The sequence below is a fragment of the Sarcophilus harrisii genome, chromosome 1, assembly GCF_902635505.1.
Source record: "Sarcophilus harrisii chromosome 1, mSarHar1.11, whole genome shotgun sequence".
Classification (NCBI taxonomy): Eukaryota; Metazoa; Chordata; class Mammalia; order Dasyuromorphia; family Dasyuridae; genus Sarcophilus; species Sarcophilus harrisii.
In genome coordinates this window covers 259808938-259824715 of record NC_045426.1, presented here as the reverse complement: position 1 = coordinate 259824715, position 15778 = coordinate 259808938, and the positions used below count along the sequence as shown (strand labels likewise).

The window sequence follows — 15778 nt, the reverse complement described above, 5'->3', positions numbered from 1 at the left end:
ATCAGTCTTTGTTGCTTACTAAGAAAAGATTATAAAAATCCTCGGGGAAGTAGAGCTTTTAAGATGAAACATCTCAAAATCAATCCCCACTAACCTCATAGGCCTCAATTCTTGCTTTTGCTCATACTAAAATCTTAAAATAATAAGAAAAAAATCAGTTAACATGAACAAATAGATTTGCTATTAAATTCACACTGTGCGAATTTCTCTCAAGTGTTTTAGATCTATGATGGAATAGAAACTAGACCTTATTTCTTGTGTGACTCTGTGCAAGTCCCTTAACCAATTTGGCTCCGTTTCCTCACCTTGCAAATGTGGGATTTGAATTATGGTGACCTCCAGAGGCCCTCCCAACTCTGAATCCATGATTCATGCCCATAAAATGAAGCTAAGCTCAATATCACTTGCAGACATTAGTTTCCAAGAAACTAGAGGAAGTGCATGAAATTGAATCATTTAGTAGCTTGTTTTCATTTTTATTCTTAAAAAAGGCCACTCTACCTAATTTTCTTATGTGATTGGTAAAAAAAGGCTTAAGACTTTCAAAGTACAGACATTCCTAGATGAATGATCTCCTTACCTTGGCCAATTCAGCAGGCATATATTTTAATTGAATTGACAATTGCCTAACTGGTACTTTGTCAGAGTAGGTACAGGACAGGTACGGGCCAAAGGAAAGAATACTGGCTCCAGAGGATGCTATCATCTGCCAAGTCTAGAAATTCTGTGCAGAGAGGCACTTTTGATTTGCTAAGGAAGAGGCACCTTCCAGATTGGGAAGATAAAAAGAGATGGTATTGGAAGGGGAAGGTGATCTCCAGCATTTGAGTATGCTTGTAAGTGAGCATCCTCACTAATGCAGGAGGAGTGCAGCACAATGTGAAGAATTCAGGATTTGAAGTCAGAAAAATTGACTTACTTTTCTGACATTAGATTCCCTTCCACTTTCTATTCCTCTCATTCCTCACTCACAGAACGAAAGAGCTGGACTAGGTTACCTTTAGGGCCCTTCTCTTCCAACTGAGTCTATGATCCTATGAAAGGCACACTGTAGTTCTTGACTAAACTGGTCTAGCCCTGACAGGAGAGGAAACAGGACAGCAAAGAAGCTGTTGAATGAATTAAAAAGTTCAAAAGCAGTAAGGAAACCTGCAGCCACCTGGTTTTAAAGCAATCCCTCTCTTTCAGTCCCGTATTACTTGGTTTATGAGATTACTCAGAAACCCTTTTGGCAGAAATGAGCAGACTGGGTGGGTGGCCAGGGTTTGGGGACAAAGATGCCAATGAAAATAAAACCCTGAGGAGCTCAGGCATATTTGGTTTGTTTATTTTAAGAGGGAGAGGTCCCCCCTAAAAGAATATTTATATCCTCATGAAGGCCAGAGAACGAGGACTTAGTATGGCTGTCTCACAAACTTGTTCTTGAGAAGGCTTACACGTGGCTGTGATGAAACAAAAGCCTGCCTTATAAGCTTGCTATGTAAAAGCTACAGCAAGAGGCAAAGAAGTGGGATTTTGCTGCCTGGTTTCAGGACTAAAAAGGGACAGCAAAGTTTCACATTCCATTTTCCAAAAATGGCTTTCAATCACTTTGGCTACCCCAGAAACTGATAGTTCAAGAGACCAATTAGTCAGAATAGGGTTAGATTCAATCATGGTGTCATTCTAAATGGGGGCACCTATATAGATAGAAGCTTCTATTGCTTCAAAAAAAGTCAAGGAAATAGCCAATTTTTGACACCCATAAAAACCAACAGGCAGTCAAATATAAATGAAAATATGAAATATTATTTATAAATGTCTATACAGTTATAAATACACAAATTCATAAATTTATAAACGATATAAGTTTATTATTTATAAATAAGCAAATGCAAAGTAATTTAGGAAATATCCTTTGCCATAAAAATCATATCTTCTGAGACTATTAAAATTAAGAACTTGATATAACCGGTTAATACCTTTCTTTTTGTGTTGCATAGCTAAATTTTTTTTCATTTAAAAACCCAATTTTCTCTCCTTCCACCTACATACCACCATCTGTTTTCATCCCTCCTCCCCTACCTCTTCTCCTCATCTCTCATCGAGGACAGGGAGAAGTAAACACCTGTAAGAAATATACAGAGTCAAGCAAAACTAATTTCTGCACTATGTCCAAAAAATGTCTCAATCTGCATAATGAATATGTTATCTCTATGTCATCATCTATGTCAGAAGAGTGGGGAAGTATACCTTCAGTGGTTCTCTAGATTCATAGGTGATTACTGTATTGATCAGAGTTCACAAATCTTTCAAGCTTAAAATTTGCCTTTACAATGTTTTAATGTATAAATCACTCTCCTGGTTCTGCTTACTTCACATTGCATCAGTTCATCTAAGTCTTTCCAGGTTTCTCTGAAATTATATTCTCATCATTTCCTATAGGCACAATAAAATTTCATTATATTCATAAACAATAATTTATTCGGCCATTCCCCTAAAGTCATCCCTTTGGTTTCTACTTGTCATTACAAAAAGAAAAGTTATACAAATATTTGTATATATGAGCCTTTTCCCTCATTCTTTAATCTCTTTGGGTAGAGACCTAATAGTAATAGTACTGGTTTGTGTTGTATAGTATTAACCTTAATTAAAGAGGATCTCTTTATCACCAATTCATGTACGTTCAAGTTTTAGGAGAATAAGACAATGAAAAGCATATAAGCTTATGCTAGAGACTTCTGTTAAAAAGGAACCTGTAGGATATATAGAATATACTTCAGCACAATTTTACAATAAGAACTAATGTTCATAAGGCTTATCATAAGACACCCATAAAATTCTTGAACACAAGGGATTAAATTACAACCCCTTGATTCCATTAAAGGGCTGGAATTAGAATAATATATCCAAGGAAAATCTGTAATAACAATTGTAACAATAACAAATTTAAAAGGATGTTCTGATTTACTGTTAACCAGAAAATTAATCAGAATATTTCTCCATTTACTTCAGTTGCATAAGGTTTCATTGTACTAGAGTTGCATGCAACAGGAGCTTCAATAACTAAATGCTGTTAATGAGCAATCTCTCTGTACTGAGACAATATCTGTGACATTTACAAGGGAGGTCAGATCTAATTGAAGTCTTCCAGAATACTACTTATCTCTGTCCCTGCTGGAAGCTGCCTCTGAATTTGATTGCATGTCTAACTTCTCAACAGAAGGCTTGTTTTCCTCATTATGCTTTTTCTAACTGAGCCTTAAATTAGAATTGAATACAGTATTATACAGATCTAGTACAGTTTATATTCATCACATTGCAGTGTTTTAGGTTTGATACTGAAGTATAACTAGAAAAATGGTTGGGCTGGTCCCAAAGAGAGGGGCCAACTGATGGATGGCTCTAATGTTCCACTGATACCTAGTCTATCTTTAAGAGATCTGGAGAAAAGTTTCAAGAGTGTTGAAAGGTTGAGGATTTATGGAAAACTATGGATAAGAGTCACACAGAAAGTGAAGACAAGGGGTAAGATTGTGCCCTAGGCTACTTTCATTGAGGAAATCACAGGTCTGAGTTCCAATGTGGCATTTCAAATTTCAGTGCCAAATATTTGGTATTTTCATTTGGCTTTCCTCTTATTGAACTGGGGGGGAAAATGACAAATTATCTTACCCTGGTTAAAGAAAAGGAACCCAGAAAAGGGACTATGGGAACTAGAGACTAGAATTTGGAGGCAAATGGATAAGGGATTGAAGCATAAGGATGCTATATATACACAACTACAAGATATAATACCCAAGATGCACAAATGCTAAGAGGAAAAATAAATTGCATTTGCCTAACCTGCTGGGGTCTAATTAAAAGGAAAATGTTGGGAAGGAAAGAAGATTTTTTTTTTAAACTTAATATCCTATTACCCTGTCAGTTGAAATCCTATCTATTTTTGAAAGTCTAGGTATGGGTTTCATTCCTTTAACACAAAAATTGCTATCGACTGAATCTTGGGTTTTCAATAAATTATCTTGGATCAATGGATGAGTGTAATGTATATGTCTTAGATGTTTGTTTATATAGCATCTAAGTTTAGTAATCATAACTGAAATTCATAAAACACTTCAAAATCTGTTTTTTTTTACATACATGATCTCATCTATGTCTGTATACATAATGGACAATACTAAAAGCTGAAAAATGACCATGTTGCCTGGATTCTATGCCTGACAATAGGATTTTGTAAACAGCAGCAGCAGGATAGTTTTGCTCAGCAGAAATGGCAAGAAAGGTCAAAAGATATGAGACCAGAGTGGAATGAAAGAAGAAAACAAATATAATGTAGACAAAGAGAAAGAATTGAGATCCAGGTCAAAGTTGCTCTTGTCCAATTCCTACTAGCCCCACCTTGTATTACTTTATTTGAAGGCAGTCAGTGAACATGATTATACCTACCTTGTAAAATCATGGAGGGTAGTGCTTTAAAAGACAGAACACAAGACATACACCCTAGGCTTTAAAGAAAGTCACTTGTGTAAAGACACTTACTTAAAACCTCATCTTAGCAAGGATTTTAAATGAGAAATCACAGTTGAAGGCCACCTGTCAAAAAAGCAGACTCTTTAACACAATAGCAGGCGATCACTGAATGGGTTTTCCTGTACAAGTGCAGCTCAGGGCTATCACTAGTATTTTGCATTTATACTTTTATTGATGCCTTTATTTTTACATGGCTTTTTAAAATACAACCTTACCCTTTCTCCCCTCTATTTGGTGAACTTTTCCCTGTGACAGAGGAAAAAGCCTCACAAAGGAAAAAAAAAGCATACCACAGATAATAGAGGTAATGTAAGGCAAGTTTAATAGATTTATAAAAATCATATATACAAAACACATTAACTAATCCACCGTAGCTATAAAATACACTTTTTACACTTCACAATATATATTTTAATCTAGTACACAGTATTTATTCATAAATTGAGACTTTTATCACAGCAAAGTTGGCTGCCTACTGTGGATGCTGTTTTGGTGCTACATAGACACTTCCAAAATCAGAAGTCAGCTATGGTGCATTCACGTTATGCATCTCTTGGTATTCTTGTTTAGTATGTAAAACCCTTATTTTAAAAAAAGTTTTCTCCTGTGAATACTTAAGTGTTAAGGCTAAACTGTCATCTTTTAATTCACCCCTTTTTGCAAGAATATTGTACAGTGCTCAGAGCAATGTGTGCGGTTGCATAGGAAATGCTACAAAACCAAAGCACCGACTGATAGGGTGAGTTAAGGACAGAGTGGCAATGAATAGAAGATGGAGCATATTAACACTGAATTTCCTGGCGAGAGTTGTGTGTCAACACCAAATAGCATGCCAGTCAACTTTATTTGGTTTGAATGGTGTTAAGAGAAAAAGCACATTATGCAAGTGTGTAAAGAATTCACATAATAGTTCAAAGTGTTATTATTAACAATTGTAATGTTCAACTGATTCAACGGAGAACAAGTTAATAGTTTTTATTTACCCAGAAGACTTGTTAGCAACTATTGTAATCTACCGGGCAAAATGAAAATTACCAGGGCAATGCACATTTATCCTGGAAGCTCAAAGATTCTTCAGACTCAATGTGAAAACTACAGTAATGACTTATCATGGAACCTGTGAGAATCTATCAAACACATACTGAAATAACAGATGTACACTTCTGCCAATCTATTTGCAAATCAGTTTGGCAAATGTGCAACCGAACTCATATAAAACTGAGGCTAAATTTTAATTATGGTTTAATTTTCAGACTTCTGAGTGAGGTTCAACTTGAAAACTGAATTTCACAGCTTCTAGTATGAGCAAGTTTTCTTTGCTCATTATTCCCTTTTTAAAAAGTATAAAAACTGCTTTGTGGTAAGGATCTTATATGTCATTACATAAAACTGTGTAAAAGAATTTTAAGTGGTCCAGTTTATTAGGGGATGTTTCATGAAAAAAATGTTCAAAGAAGATCTTGGCATTTTTAGCAATTCTGATTCATAGCAACTATCCAGCTGCTGAACTCTCCTAGGTTGTTTCAGTAAAAGGTACAGACCAACTCAAACAAAATTCTGCTTCAGGGTGGAGACTGAAATTTTAGGGAGCAGCATTTAGAAGAAGTCAGAAAATGGATCCTCCCTGTTGGATAGTTTGGCCTTTTCCCAGCAAGCCTGTTCTCAGAGGTAGATGTGCCTCTTCCTTTCTGACTGGGGTTATTCTAAAGTCAACTAGAAGTAAACCTTGGACTTCTGCCAAAACTGAGATTGTAATAATTATTTATACAGTCTACTCAAAAAGCTCCATACCTCTTAACTACTTGGCATCAAATACATACTGAACCGCTTGTTATGTGTTCAGAGATGAACTTTTCTTGTGACTTCCAAGTCCGTCAATATCACTTAGTTACAACTGTCTCTCTCTCTCTCATGTACCTGAAGAAACATTGTCTAAAATGACCCATGCAGACAAAAGCTGGGGCTATTTGAAGCAGACCTCAGAGGACTTCTGAGAATTCTTAAGAAAATATAGCTCTGGGAATTTCCACAGGAAAACATCTACCTTGACTCTGAACTGCTGGGATTCTGTCCACTTGGGTGAAAAACGTCAGCTTTTTAATTATTAAAATAAAGTGAATTCAGTGCTAATAAAAAGGAGCCACAGTAACAGCATTGGGAACAGTAGCCCTTTATTTTTCTGAGAACAGGCCCAGGCCAGGAAAAAGAAAGCCTCCCCTCAAATCACCAACTCAACAACTTTTCTGCAGGGATTGATTTGGTTCTTTGATCCACTGGCTTCTTTGCTGACAATACTAACAAATGGGGCTTGGGATTATTTTTTAAAGCTATCAATTGCTAAAGTATTGAGCTGCTTTGATTTCATTTAGATATCCTAATTAAATGACAGACCAAAGTGAAAATTTGGGGCAACTCACTTAGGAAAACCAAAAAAGTGCAATGAATGGGAAAGAGAACTATCTTCCAAAGAACTTAACACCCTTTCTAGCTTGCTCAGAGGATGTAACCGGATTTTCTGGTTTGACAAAGCCTGAAATTTGACTAAATTTAAGTAATCAAGATTAAATTTCCACATTACATCCCTGCAGAGTTCATTATGAATGAAGATTATAGGATTCCTTTGAAAATGAGAATCTCAGATATTTCAAGGTAGTTTTGTTTAATACCTATGGAATCTTTCTGAAAAGTTACACAATTTACATAGTCAAGATAAAATCTTAGGATCATCATCAAACTTTCGTTCATCTTTCCAAGATCTGGTATCCTACTTTATAGGATATTTTTGTATTTTTCCAGGAACAATGTAGCCCACTACTGATCACTATCAACCCTTCTCAAGTCCTTAGTCATAAATAATAACAGGGAACAAGAAGCCATACCAAGGCAAGAGAAACTTGTCTGGCCTTTGGGGACCTGTATCCAGTTTTCATTCAAGAAAGCACTATGAACCACAAAATCAAGTGAGGTTCAGGTATACCAGGGACAATTCTACAGAATGAGTTTGTTATAGGTTATTTCTAGACTTTTTCTTCCCCCTATTGCTTGGTAGACATATGATTTTTCCAGGAAATTTCATATTTAAATGTTAAGAAAAGAGAAGCTAGATAAATCCCTCTCAGTGCCTGGTTCAGAAGCAATATAAAAACAGAGGTTACCATACACTAGATTTTCCATATATTTTCCAATAAGTATTTTGGACCAGGTAACTCTCCCCTAAGTGTTAATTAACAGTGCTAGTCTATACATGCTATTTATTTTAGAGAGCCACTCTGAGTTTGAGGTATCCTATAACATTCAATCAAGAGAAAAGAGCCTGGAGAATACTGTAGGTTTAAAGAGAAATTACGTTTTTTTGTTTGTTTTTTAAAGAAGGTGAAGTGGGGTAAAGATTGAAGGCATGATTTCATTGGTGGAGGGAATTCCAGGTGAGAAAATGCCTTCTACCAACACAGACTGACAACTGCTCTGTAATTTATGGTCTGACTTGTCTGGGGCAGTAAGAGGTTAAGTAATTTCACCAGGGTTACATAGCTGGGATGTGGCTTGAACATTCTTTACTCCAAGGCTAGATCTATACTGATGTTCTCAATTATGTCTTAAGGGTCAGAACATTTACACCTGCTTTTGTAAATTGAATTAGATATTTTAAAAGAATGTGCAAAACACAAGTTATTCAATTTAAAGTAATTATTCAATTTCTAGAAAGCTAGTGAGATGATTAATTAGTAAAATAATGATAAATATTAGAAGCTGATCCCTAATTATCTTAAACTCTGTCCTCAGATGTTGAGGGTATTATTGTTGTGTTCATGTCTGGTTGGTGCCATGGTAGATGCTGTGACATATAAAATTAAAATTTAAATTCTTCTTCTGACCCATAATGCACACTTACTTTTCAACTTACATCTTTAAACCCTGTCATATAAAACATTAATAATACAATGAATCTTTAGCATTATCAGCTTCCCAAAATTTTTTTCAACTGCCAGCTTTATCTTCAAGGCCCAAAAGACACCATTACAAAATGCAACCTGAGACAATATTTTTAAAAACTAGCAAAAACTGCTCTTTATTTTGTATAAATTAGCCTCTCTTTTCAGAGCTACCTTACTAGAAGTTTTCAACCCACCAAGTTTTAGAACTCAGTAAATCCCTTTAAATAAGGATTTAATGATTTTATTTTAAAGTTGACAACTGTTTCCCACTCTTAAATGAAACAAGAGAACCACCTCTTTAATGCTAATGAGAACAAGTCAAACTCTGTCCATCTATATCTTGTATATTTCCCTTAGAATTGATGATGGAAGCTAATTCAAATGAATTCTTTGTGAAGATGTTTTACACTCTTCAAAGCAAACCTTTTAGATTCCAAAGCATCATTTAGAATGGGATGGCTAAGCATATCCTGTATAATTTATTGACTTTACACCAAAGGAGCTGAAAGATTTCTCCACATCTTGAAGAAAATTGTGCTTATGAACTCTCTATTCACTTACTCAAATCATCAATAAAACTTGGAATTAAGATCTATCCTTTTTTGTGCTACTGGGAAATCTGCTTAAGGCATGCTATTGGCTAAGAGTCATTATGGAATAGCATATGTTGCTGATTATCCTGTCTAATGAAACTGATGTTCTGACCATATTAAGGATCTCTTTGGTATTTTCCTGGGGTGGCTTCCATATTCAATATGTTGTAGGCACATGTAAATACACACTGTCACCTTGCCCATTGCTATAGATAAAAACTAAGAGTATTATATAATCTTGTTTAAAATGCACTATATAACCTTGTTTACAATTATTTTAAAAGGATGAGAACTGAAATATTTGCCATAGTGAATTATTTTATAGTTTTGCCAGAAAAATGCATGGAAAATAAACAATGCTAAAAGTTCCGATTATAATCTACATCCTTCCTCTGACTGGCTTACTGATTTTTTTTTGGCTGTGACAGGTCCAGGGAGTTGCAACAGGTTTTGCACAGAAAGATTCCCCTTTGCTTCTTACTGATATTTTCTGGGATTTATTAACTAAGCTGTTCACTGGGGATAAGTTTTGGAATGTTGTAGCATTCCTCAAAATCCCATTTGCAATGAATCCAAGATGCTTTTGCGTTTCCCAAAGCTGTGGCTCTTAGGTTTTACTGGGCACATGAAAAGAATAATAACAATCTGTCATTAAGGACAGTCCCTAACAAGCCAAAGTAAGCCGATGTACATCTAATCTGAACTTTTTAGCTCTAAGAGTCAGATTGGTGGTGGAGTTTTTTGAGTTAAGTTTTTGGAACCACTTTTGATCTAGTGAAACCCAATACTGAAGAAAAGCAGAAAAAAAATTAAGGATCAAATTTTAAATAAACATTCATTCAGAATCTGAAGATGATTAAGGGAAGGTGTCAAGTCTCTCAATCTGTCTTTCTTAGCCAATAATAACATATTACAAAGGAGTAAGATTTGGCCAAGTTGTTCACAACTTTCAAAATGTTGTGCCATAATTTAACAATACCAAAGTGGGAGAGAGGGTACATTTTCAGAACCTTCCCATACAATCATAAATTCTACATTGCATTTAAATTTGTAGCTAATATAATTTGACAAGTCCTTTTTTTTTTTTTTTTTTTTTTTTTTTTGCCAAAGGAGCTGTTTTAAAAGTTATATGCCCAAGTGTTCTAGAGAGTATTATAAACCACAAAGCTAAGGATTCAAGATCTTCAAAATTCATATCTTTTATAAATAGAAAAGTTAAAAACTATGCTCTTTTAATCAAAACTATAGTTCCTCATGTGTAAGAAAGCCAAGCATAGTGTGAAAAATAGTGTGTATTACTTTACCATTAATAATTAGGGTACTTTACCTTACTACTTCTTCAACATATTAATGAAAAATAGAACACAAGCATCAAAAGTAATCATTGCAAATAAAGGTATGACATTTATAAAAGGCAATAGTTCAAAAGTTTTCCTTTAGAGCTAAAAACCACTGCAAATCTGAATGCAGTAATTTCTAATGATTGAAATGTTGCTAATTATTTTAAATCAGCCTTGCAAATTGCCACTAACTTCCCCACTCAAAAAAATGGGGAATTCTAAGGTACATAATCTTGGAATTATAAAATCATCTTGCAAAAGAAGAAGTCGAGGTTCAGAGTGGATGAGATTTGCTTAAGGCTGGCCAACTAGTTGGCAGAACAGACATTATTAGAACCCAAGCCACTTAACCTTTTTTCATTCTCTTGTGAATCCTATAGAACAATGTATCATTTACAAAGTTCTTTTTACTTCTACACTTCATTAAGAGTAGGTTAGTAAACATTTTTGGTTGTTTAAAAATATTTCATGCTCCTCTCCAATGTTGCTTTAAATCTTGCCAGTTAATCAATCAAGTGGGAGATCTCAGAAAGGTATTTCACATGATTCCATCAGCTGTTGGGAATATTCTGCCTTATCCATCATGAAAACAGCTATAACACAGATTAAACATCAAAATTATTGCAAAATATTTCTAAGATGTTTCACTAGCTTGCATTTCTCCATGAGATAAATACAAAATTGGTCCAGGCAAGTTATTTTGCAATCATCTAATTATTAAGTAATAGAAATGTGATCTTACATCCCATCTTATAGGACAGTGTTAGGAACATTAAAAAAATTAACAAGACTGATCCCTAGTCTATGAAGACCCACAAGATTAAAAGGAACCACCATAATAAACCTTTTTTTATGCATCAAAGTGAAAAACCAACCCAGCAAATTCTGACACAAATTCTTGCATACCACAAAGGAAGAGAATTTCATATTTTGTCCTAATTCAAAGCATTACTATTTAGGGTTAATTAAAAGCACAGTAGGATTTTTTTTTAATCAATATCTATCACAAACTAACTGGCCAAAAAAACTGAAATTCATCTGGGATGTTGAATAAACCAGGATGGAGTTTCAAATGGGACACAAAAATCAAGGATCCTGTTCACTCAGTTTATATGAGAGCCCTTAACCTATACCAGACACACACACACACACACACACACACACACACACACACACACACATATATATATGTATGTATGTATGTATGTATATAGAAACTACTGGTGCCTGTTGCACAGCAAATTTTTTGATGTTGGAAAACTAACAATGCACCAGATAGACCTTTTAAGAAAAGTAATGCATAGTAGTGAGTGAATCAGGTTTGAAATATATATAATGTTTCAAAAACAGTGAAAGGCACCTAGCAGGTAACTAGACAAGTTTAACCAGTTTACACCACATTTACAGCATTCTGCAGTTTGAGCTAGATAGCTAAATCTGACACTATTTATTTACTTGTCACATAATGTACTAATACAAAACAGAACTCCTTTACAAGAATTAGATTTAAAGGAGTGGCTGAAACAGGCCCTAGTGTCCAAAGGCATAAGTGCAGCTGTGAAACTAGGATTTCTCCAGGGAATTTTGGGGCTTCCTGTAAGGTCATCTGTTAGGAACTTATCAAGCAGTAGCTGTATTAACAAAAGCTTTGCTTAAGATAGGAGCTTCTATAGGAAGGAGGTTGAGCTGTTGTTTCTAGAAGGAAATTTTTCCAAGTGTTACCAAGCAGAAGGCAAAAACCTCAAGAAAAGTAGAAAGCTAAAAAGCACCCACACTGTGTGAATATAGGTAGCTAAACATTCCCTGTCAAAATGTGCTTTGGCACCACAAATCTATTACGTGTTGCATTACTGGTAATTTAATTGTTTATGAGGCAAGAAAAACTGCACACATTTTTGTAGCTCAAAAATTAAACGAGTTCATATCAACTAAGGCCCAAGATTTTTTATTTAAAAAAAAAAAAATCTTGTTTTGTAAGCCCAGAGAAATGAGTTCTTATATATGGCAATTTGGCTTAATTTGCAACTCCTAGGTTCATATCTTTAAAATTGGTACATGAGTCTTAAAAGGCAACTATACATTTGCCAAGGGAAGTGGCATTAGATTCCTAGCCAAATGGAGTGTGTGGAATCTGGCTGCAGAGTGTCAGTTTAGGTTCATGTGCTTTGAGCTAACATTATCAGCTGGAATTTATTTTTTAGTACAACTACAACTGAGCAAAATTTTCAGGTTAGTTGTTCATTGAGTACCTGAAAGCTAGAAATAATACAATCCATAAAGCTACGGAGTTTGTTGTTGGAAAAAAAAAAAAGTCTTCTTTTAGGTTAGTTTCTTTAAAAGTGTCAAAAAAAGAAAAAAAAAAAAGTAAATTTAATGTTTCTCCAAAAAAGAAGGCTGTGTTCCTCAGTATGCTAAACCAGGCTTTTATACCAAAGCAACCACTTGGTTTTTCAGTAGTTTTACTTGTCCCCATAATTCAGTAGCTAATATCAAAGTTTCCAAGTCCTTTTGCCTAGAGCTCATCTGTTTGAGTTGGCTAGTTTTACAGCATTCCTGAGCTGGCTAAATAATGGCGTGGATCTTAGAAACATACAAGGGCCCTATAGATAACATATACACATACAAGCACACATATACTTACATACACACACAAGCACACATATGCTTACACACGCACACAAGCACACACACACACATCATCATCATCATCTGACCAAGAGCCCTTGAGTCCATTTAAGGATGACAAAAGAAAAGGGGACTTTCTTCTTCACTGCAACATAATATCCTTCAGATTTTCTTGCAGGATTGTGTCCTTCACAGCATGAAACACAAAGCGGATGTTTTCAGTGTCTATGGCAGTGGTGAAATGGTGGAAGAGTGGCTTACTTCGGTTCCGCCTTTTTCTGTCAAAACACTGAACTAAGTAGTTCTGAACATCCTCCAGCCTATGAGGGTCACCCTTAAAGTCTGAGAAGTGCTTCTTAATGCTGACAGTCTTCACCTTCTCCACGAGGAGGTCCATTTTATTGAGGAACAGAATGATAGAAACATTGAAAAAGAGCTTGTTATTGACGATGGTTTCAAAGATGTTCATTGACTCTACTAGCCGGTTGGTGCGCCTGTCCTCCATGAGGACCTGGTCGTATTCACTGGAGGAAACCATGAATAGAATTGAGGTGATTCCATCAAAACACTGGAACCACTTCTGACGCTGAGATCGTTGCCCACCCACATCAACCATCTTGAAAGGTATTTTTTTAATAATGAAGTCATGTTCCACAATTCCTTTCGTGGCTTTTCTGGCCAGCAGAATATCTTGCTTACTAGGAAAATAATTCTGAGGAATAAAGGATTTGAGATGGAAGTAGGAAAAGAAAAGGGGTTGGGAGTGAGAGAAAGAAAGGCACACAGAAAAAGAATGAGAAGGAAAAGAAAATTAGATGATAATTTACAAGAAGCTATACAAAGACATAATTATTAAATGCCATAAAATACAAATTTACTATAATGCATGGAATTAAACAGTTCATTCAAATGCTTGTTTATTTCTTTGCCTTTGAGAAAATATTTCATCTCTGGTTTTTCTGAGCCATAGTTATCCTTTTACATTTTTAAAAGTTCAAAAGTATTTTCTTGTCAAGAAATGTTTTACAAATAGGTATCAACTTAAGTTTTAAAAATCTATTTGAATATATTTACTATACTCTCCCTGGAAAGACTATGCAAGCAGCATCAGCACATCTATACAAATGTAATCAACCTTTTCTGCAATTCTTAAGGCAACTTTAACTTTAAAATTCCTGTTATGGTATTCTGAGCAAGGGAATCTTAAGAGAAAAAAATTATTTTTCCTCTTTATTTCCTTATTTATCAATTAGTAATCAAAATTATATATCTAAGAAGTTAAAAATCTCTTGTTTGAGTGAGAAAATCCTTACTGTTGGAATCTCATTTCCCCTTCCAGTCTAACACAGAATACAGATACAAAGTTATGGTATTCATGCTGATAAATTGAGATAATACAAGGCACTCATAAATCATAATGACCTATATAAATACTATTATAACATCACATGACAAAAATAGCCTGTATTTCCATGCTAAAATTCTTTTTGGCTTAAGAGAACTTTGGTCTCAAAATTTTTTTCTAATTCTGTTTCACAAAATTTCCCCTAATTTCTAGTGGCAGGGGTCTTTGCTCACCAGCTGGCCAATCCGGTCCAAGTTATCCAGGAAATACTTCACAGATTCACCCTGTCAAAAAAAGGAAAAATATCTGAGACTTAATCTTGCTGCTATAAAGCAAACAGGAAAATATATTTTCATTTTGCTTCTTTGCAAGTAGAAAAGCAAAGTAAAAAATAATTCAAAAGCAGACACCAATATACAGATGCTCTGGTGAGGTCTGGCCTAGGAACAAATCAGATGAACTGTGGTCTATAATACAAAACAGCTTTGCTGTGTTTAATTAAAAACAAACAGTTCTAGCAAAAATACCACAATTTTAATAGTAAATTTAACTACTAAACTGCTGATCCTGCATTTCCAGTAATATTTCTCCTGAATCTCATATCAGTGACTTATAAAGGATACATGGAATCAGAAAGTTATTATAATTAGTAGTAATAATGCAATTTTGGACTTTGTTTTTACACTACAGTTATTTTCCCCATAAAGCTCTATGCCTCCTCCCCTGCCAAGCTCCCAACTCCAACCTTTTAACAAAGGTCAACCATCCATCTTAAAACATTTACATAAAAGTAATAGGTTAAGCAATCATTCCACAACCAGAGTTCCCCTCCCCTCTCTAATGAGAAGAAAGAATATGTTTTATCCTAAATTCTCTGGAACTGAGATTAGTTACTACACCCAGAATTCAATGACCTATTAGTGTTTTAATTTACATAATTGTAGTCATCAAATATATATATGTATATATATAAATATATGTATATATATAATATATATACACACATATATATATGTTGCTCTGGTTCTGCTTACTTCATTCTGAAAGAGTTCATATAAGTTTTTCCACTTTCTCTGAATTTCTTATTTGTTGTTATTTTATGGTACAACAGTGTTCCATTATATCCATACAACACAATTTGTTAGAGTTATTTCACTACAGAGACAAGTCTATGTCTCAACTGTACCCCAATTTTTGACTACCACGCAAAAAATGCTTTGAATATATGTATATGTATCTGTTGCTGTATCTATCTATCTTCTCGTCTTTGACTTGTATGGGGCATATATCTAGTAGTGGTAATGTTGGGTCAAAGGGTATGTACAATTTAGTAGTTTTTCTCATATAACTTCAAGGTACTTTCCATAATCCTTGAATAAATCCAAAGCTCCAATGGTGTACTCACTATATCTGTCTTCCCACAATATC

General features: G+C 34.8%; 1 protein-coding gene across 1 annotated transcript in view; it reads right to left on the bottom strand.

Annotated features, from left to right (window-relative positions):
* Window positions 1-4811: 4811 nt before the first annotated feature.
* GNA12 (G protein subunit alpha 12) overlaps window positions 4812-15778 on the bottom strand; it is a 131227-nt gene continuing 120260 nt past the window's right edge. Inside the window, exons 3-4 of the mRNA XM_031941096.1 lie at window positions 14584-14634; window positions 4812-13717 (exon numbers count right to left, since the gene is read on the bottom strand). Of these exons, the coding sequence (XP_031796956.1) occupies window positions 13148-13717; window positions 14584-14634 (621 nt within the window). The 3' untranslated portion in view covers window positions 4812-13147. The remainder of the gene's footprint in view (window positions 13718-14583; window positions 14635-15778) is intronic.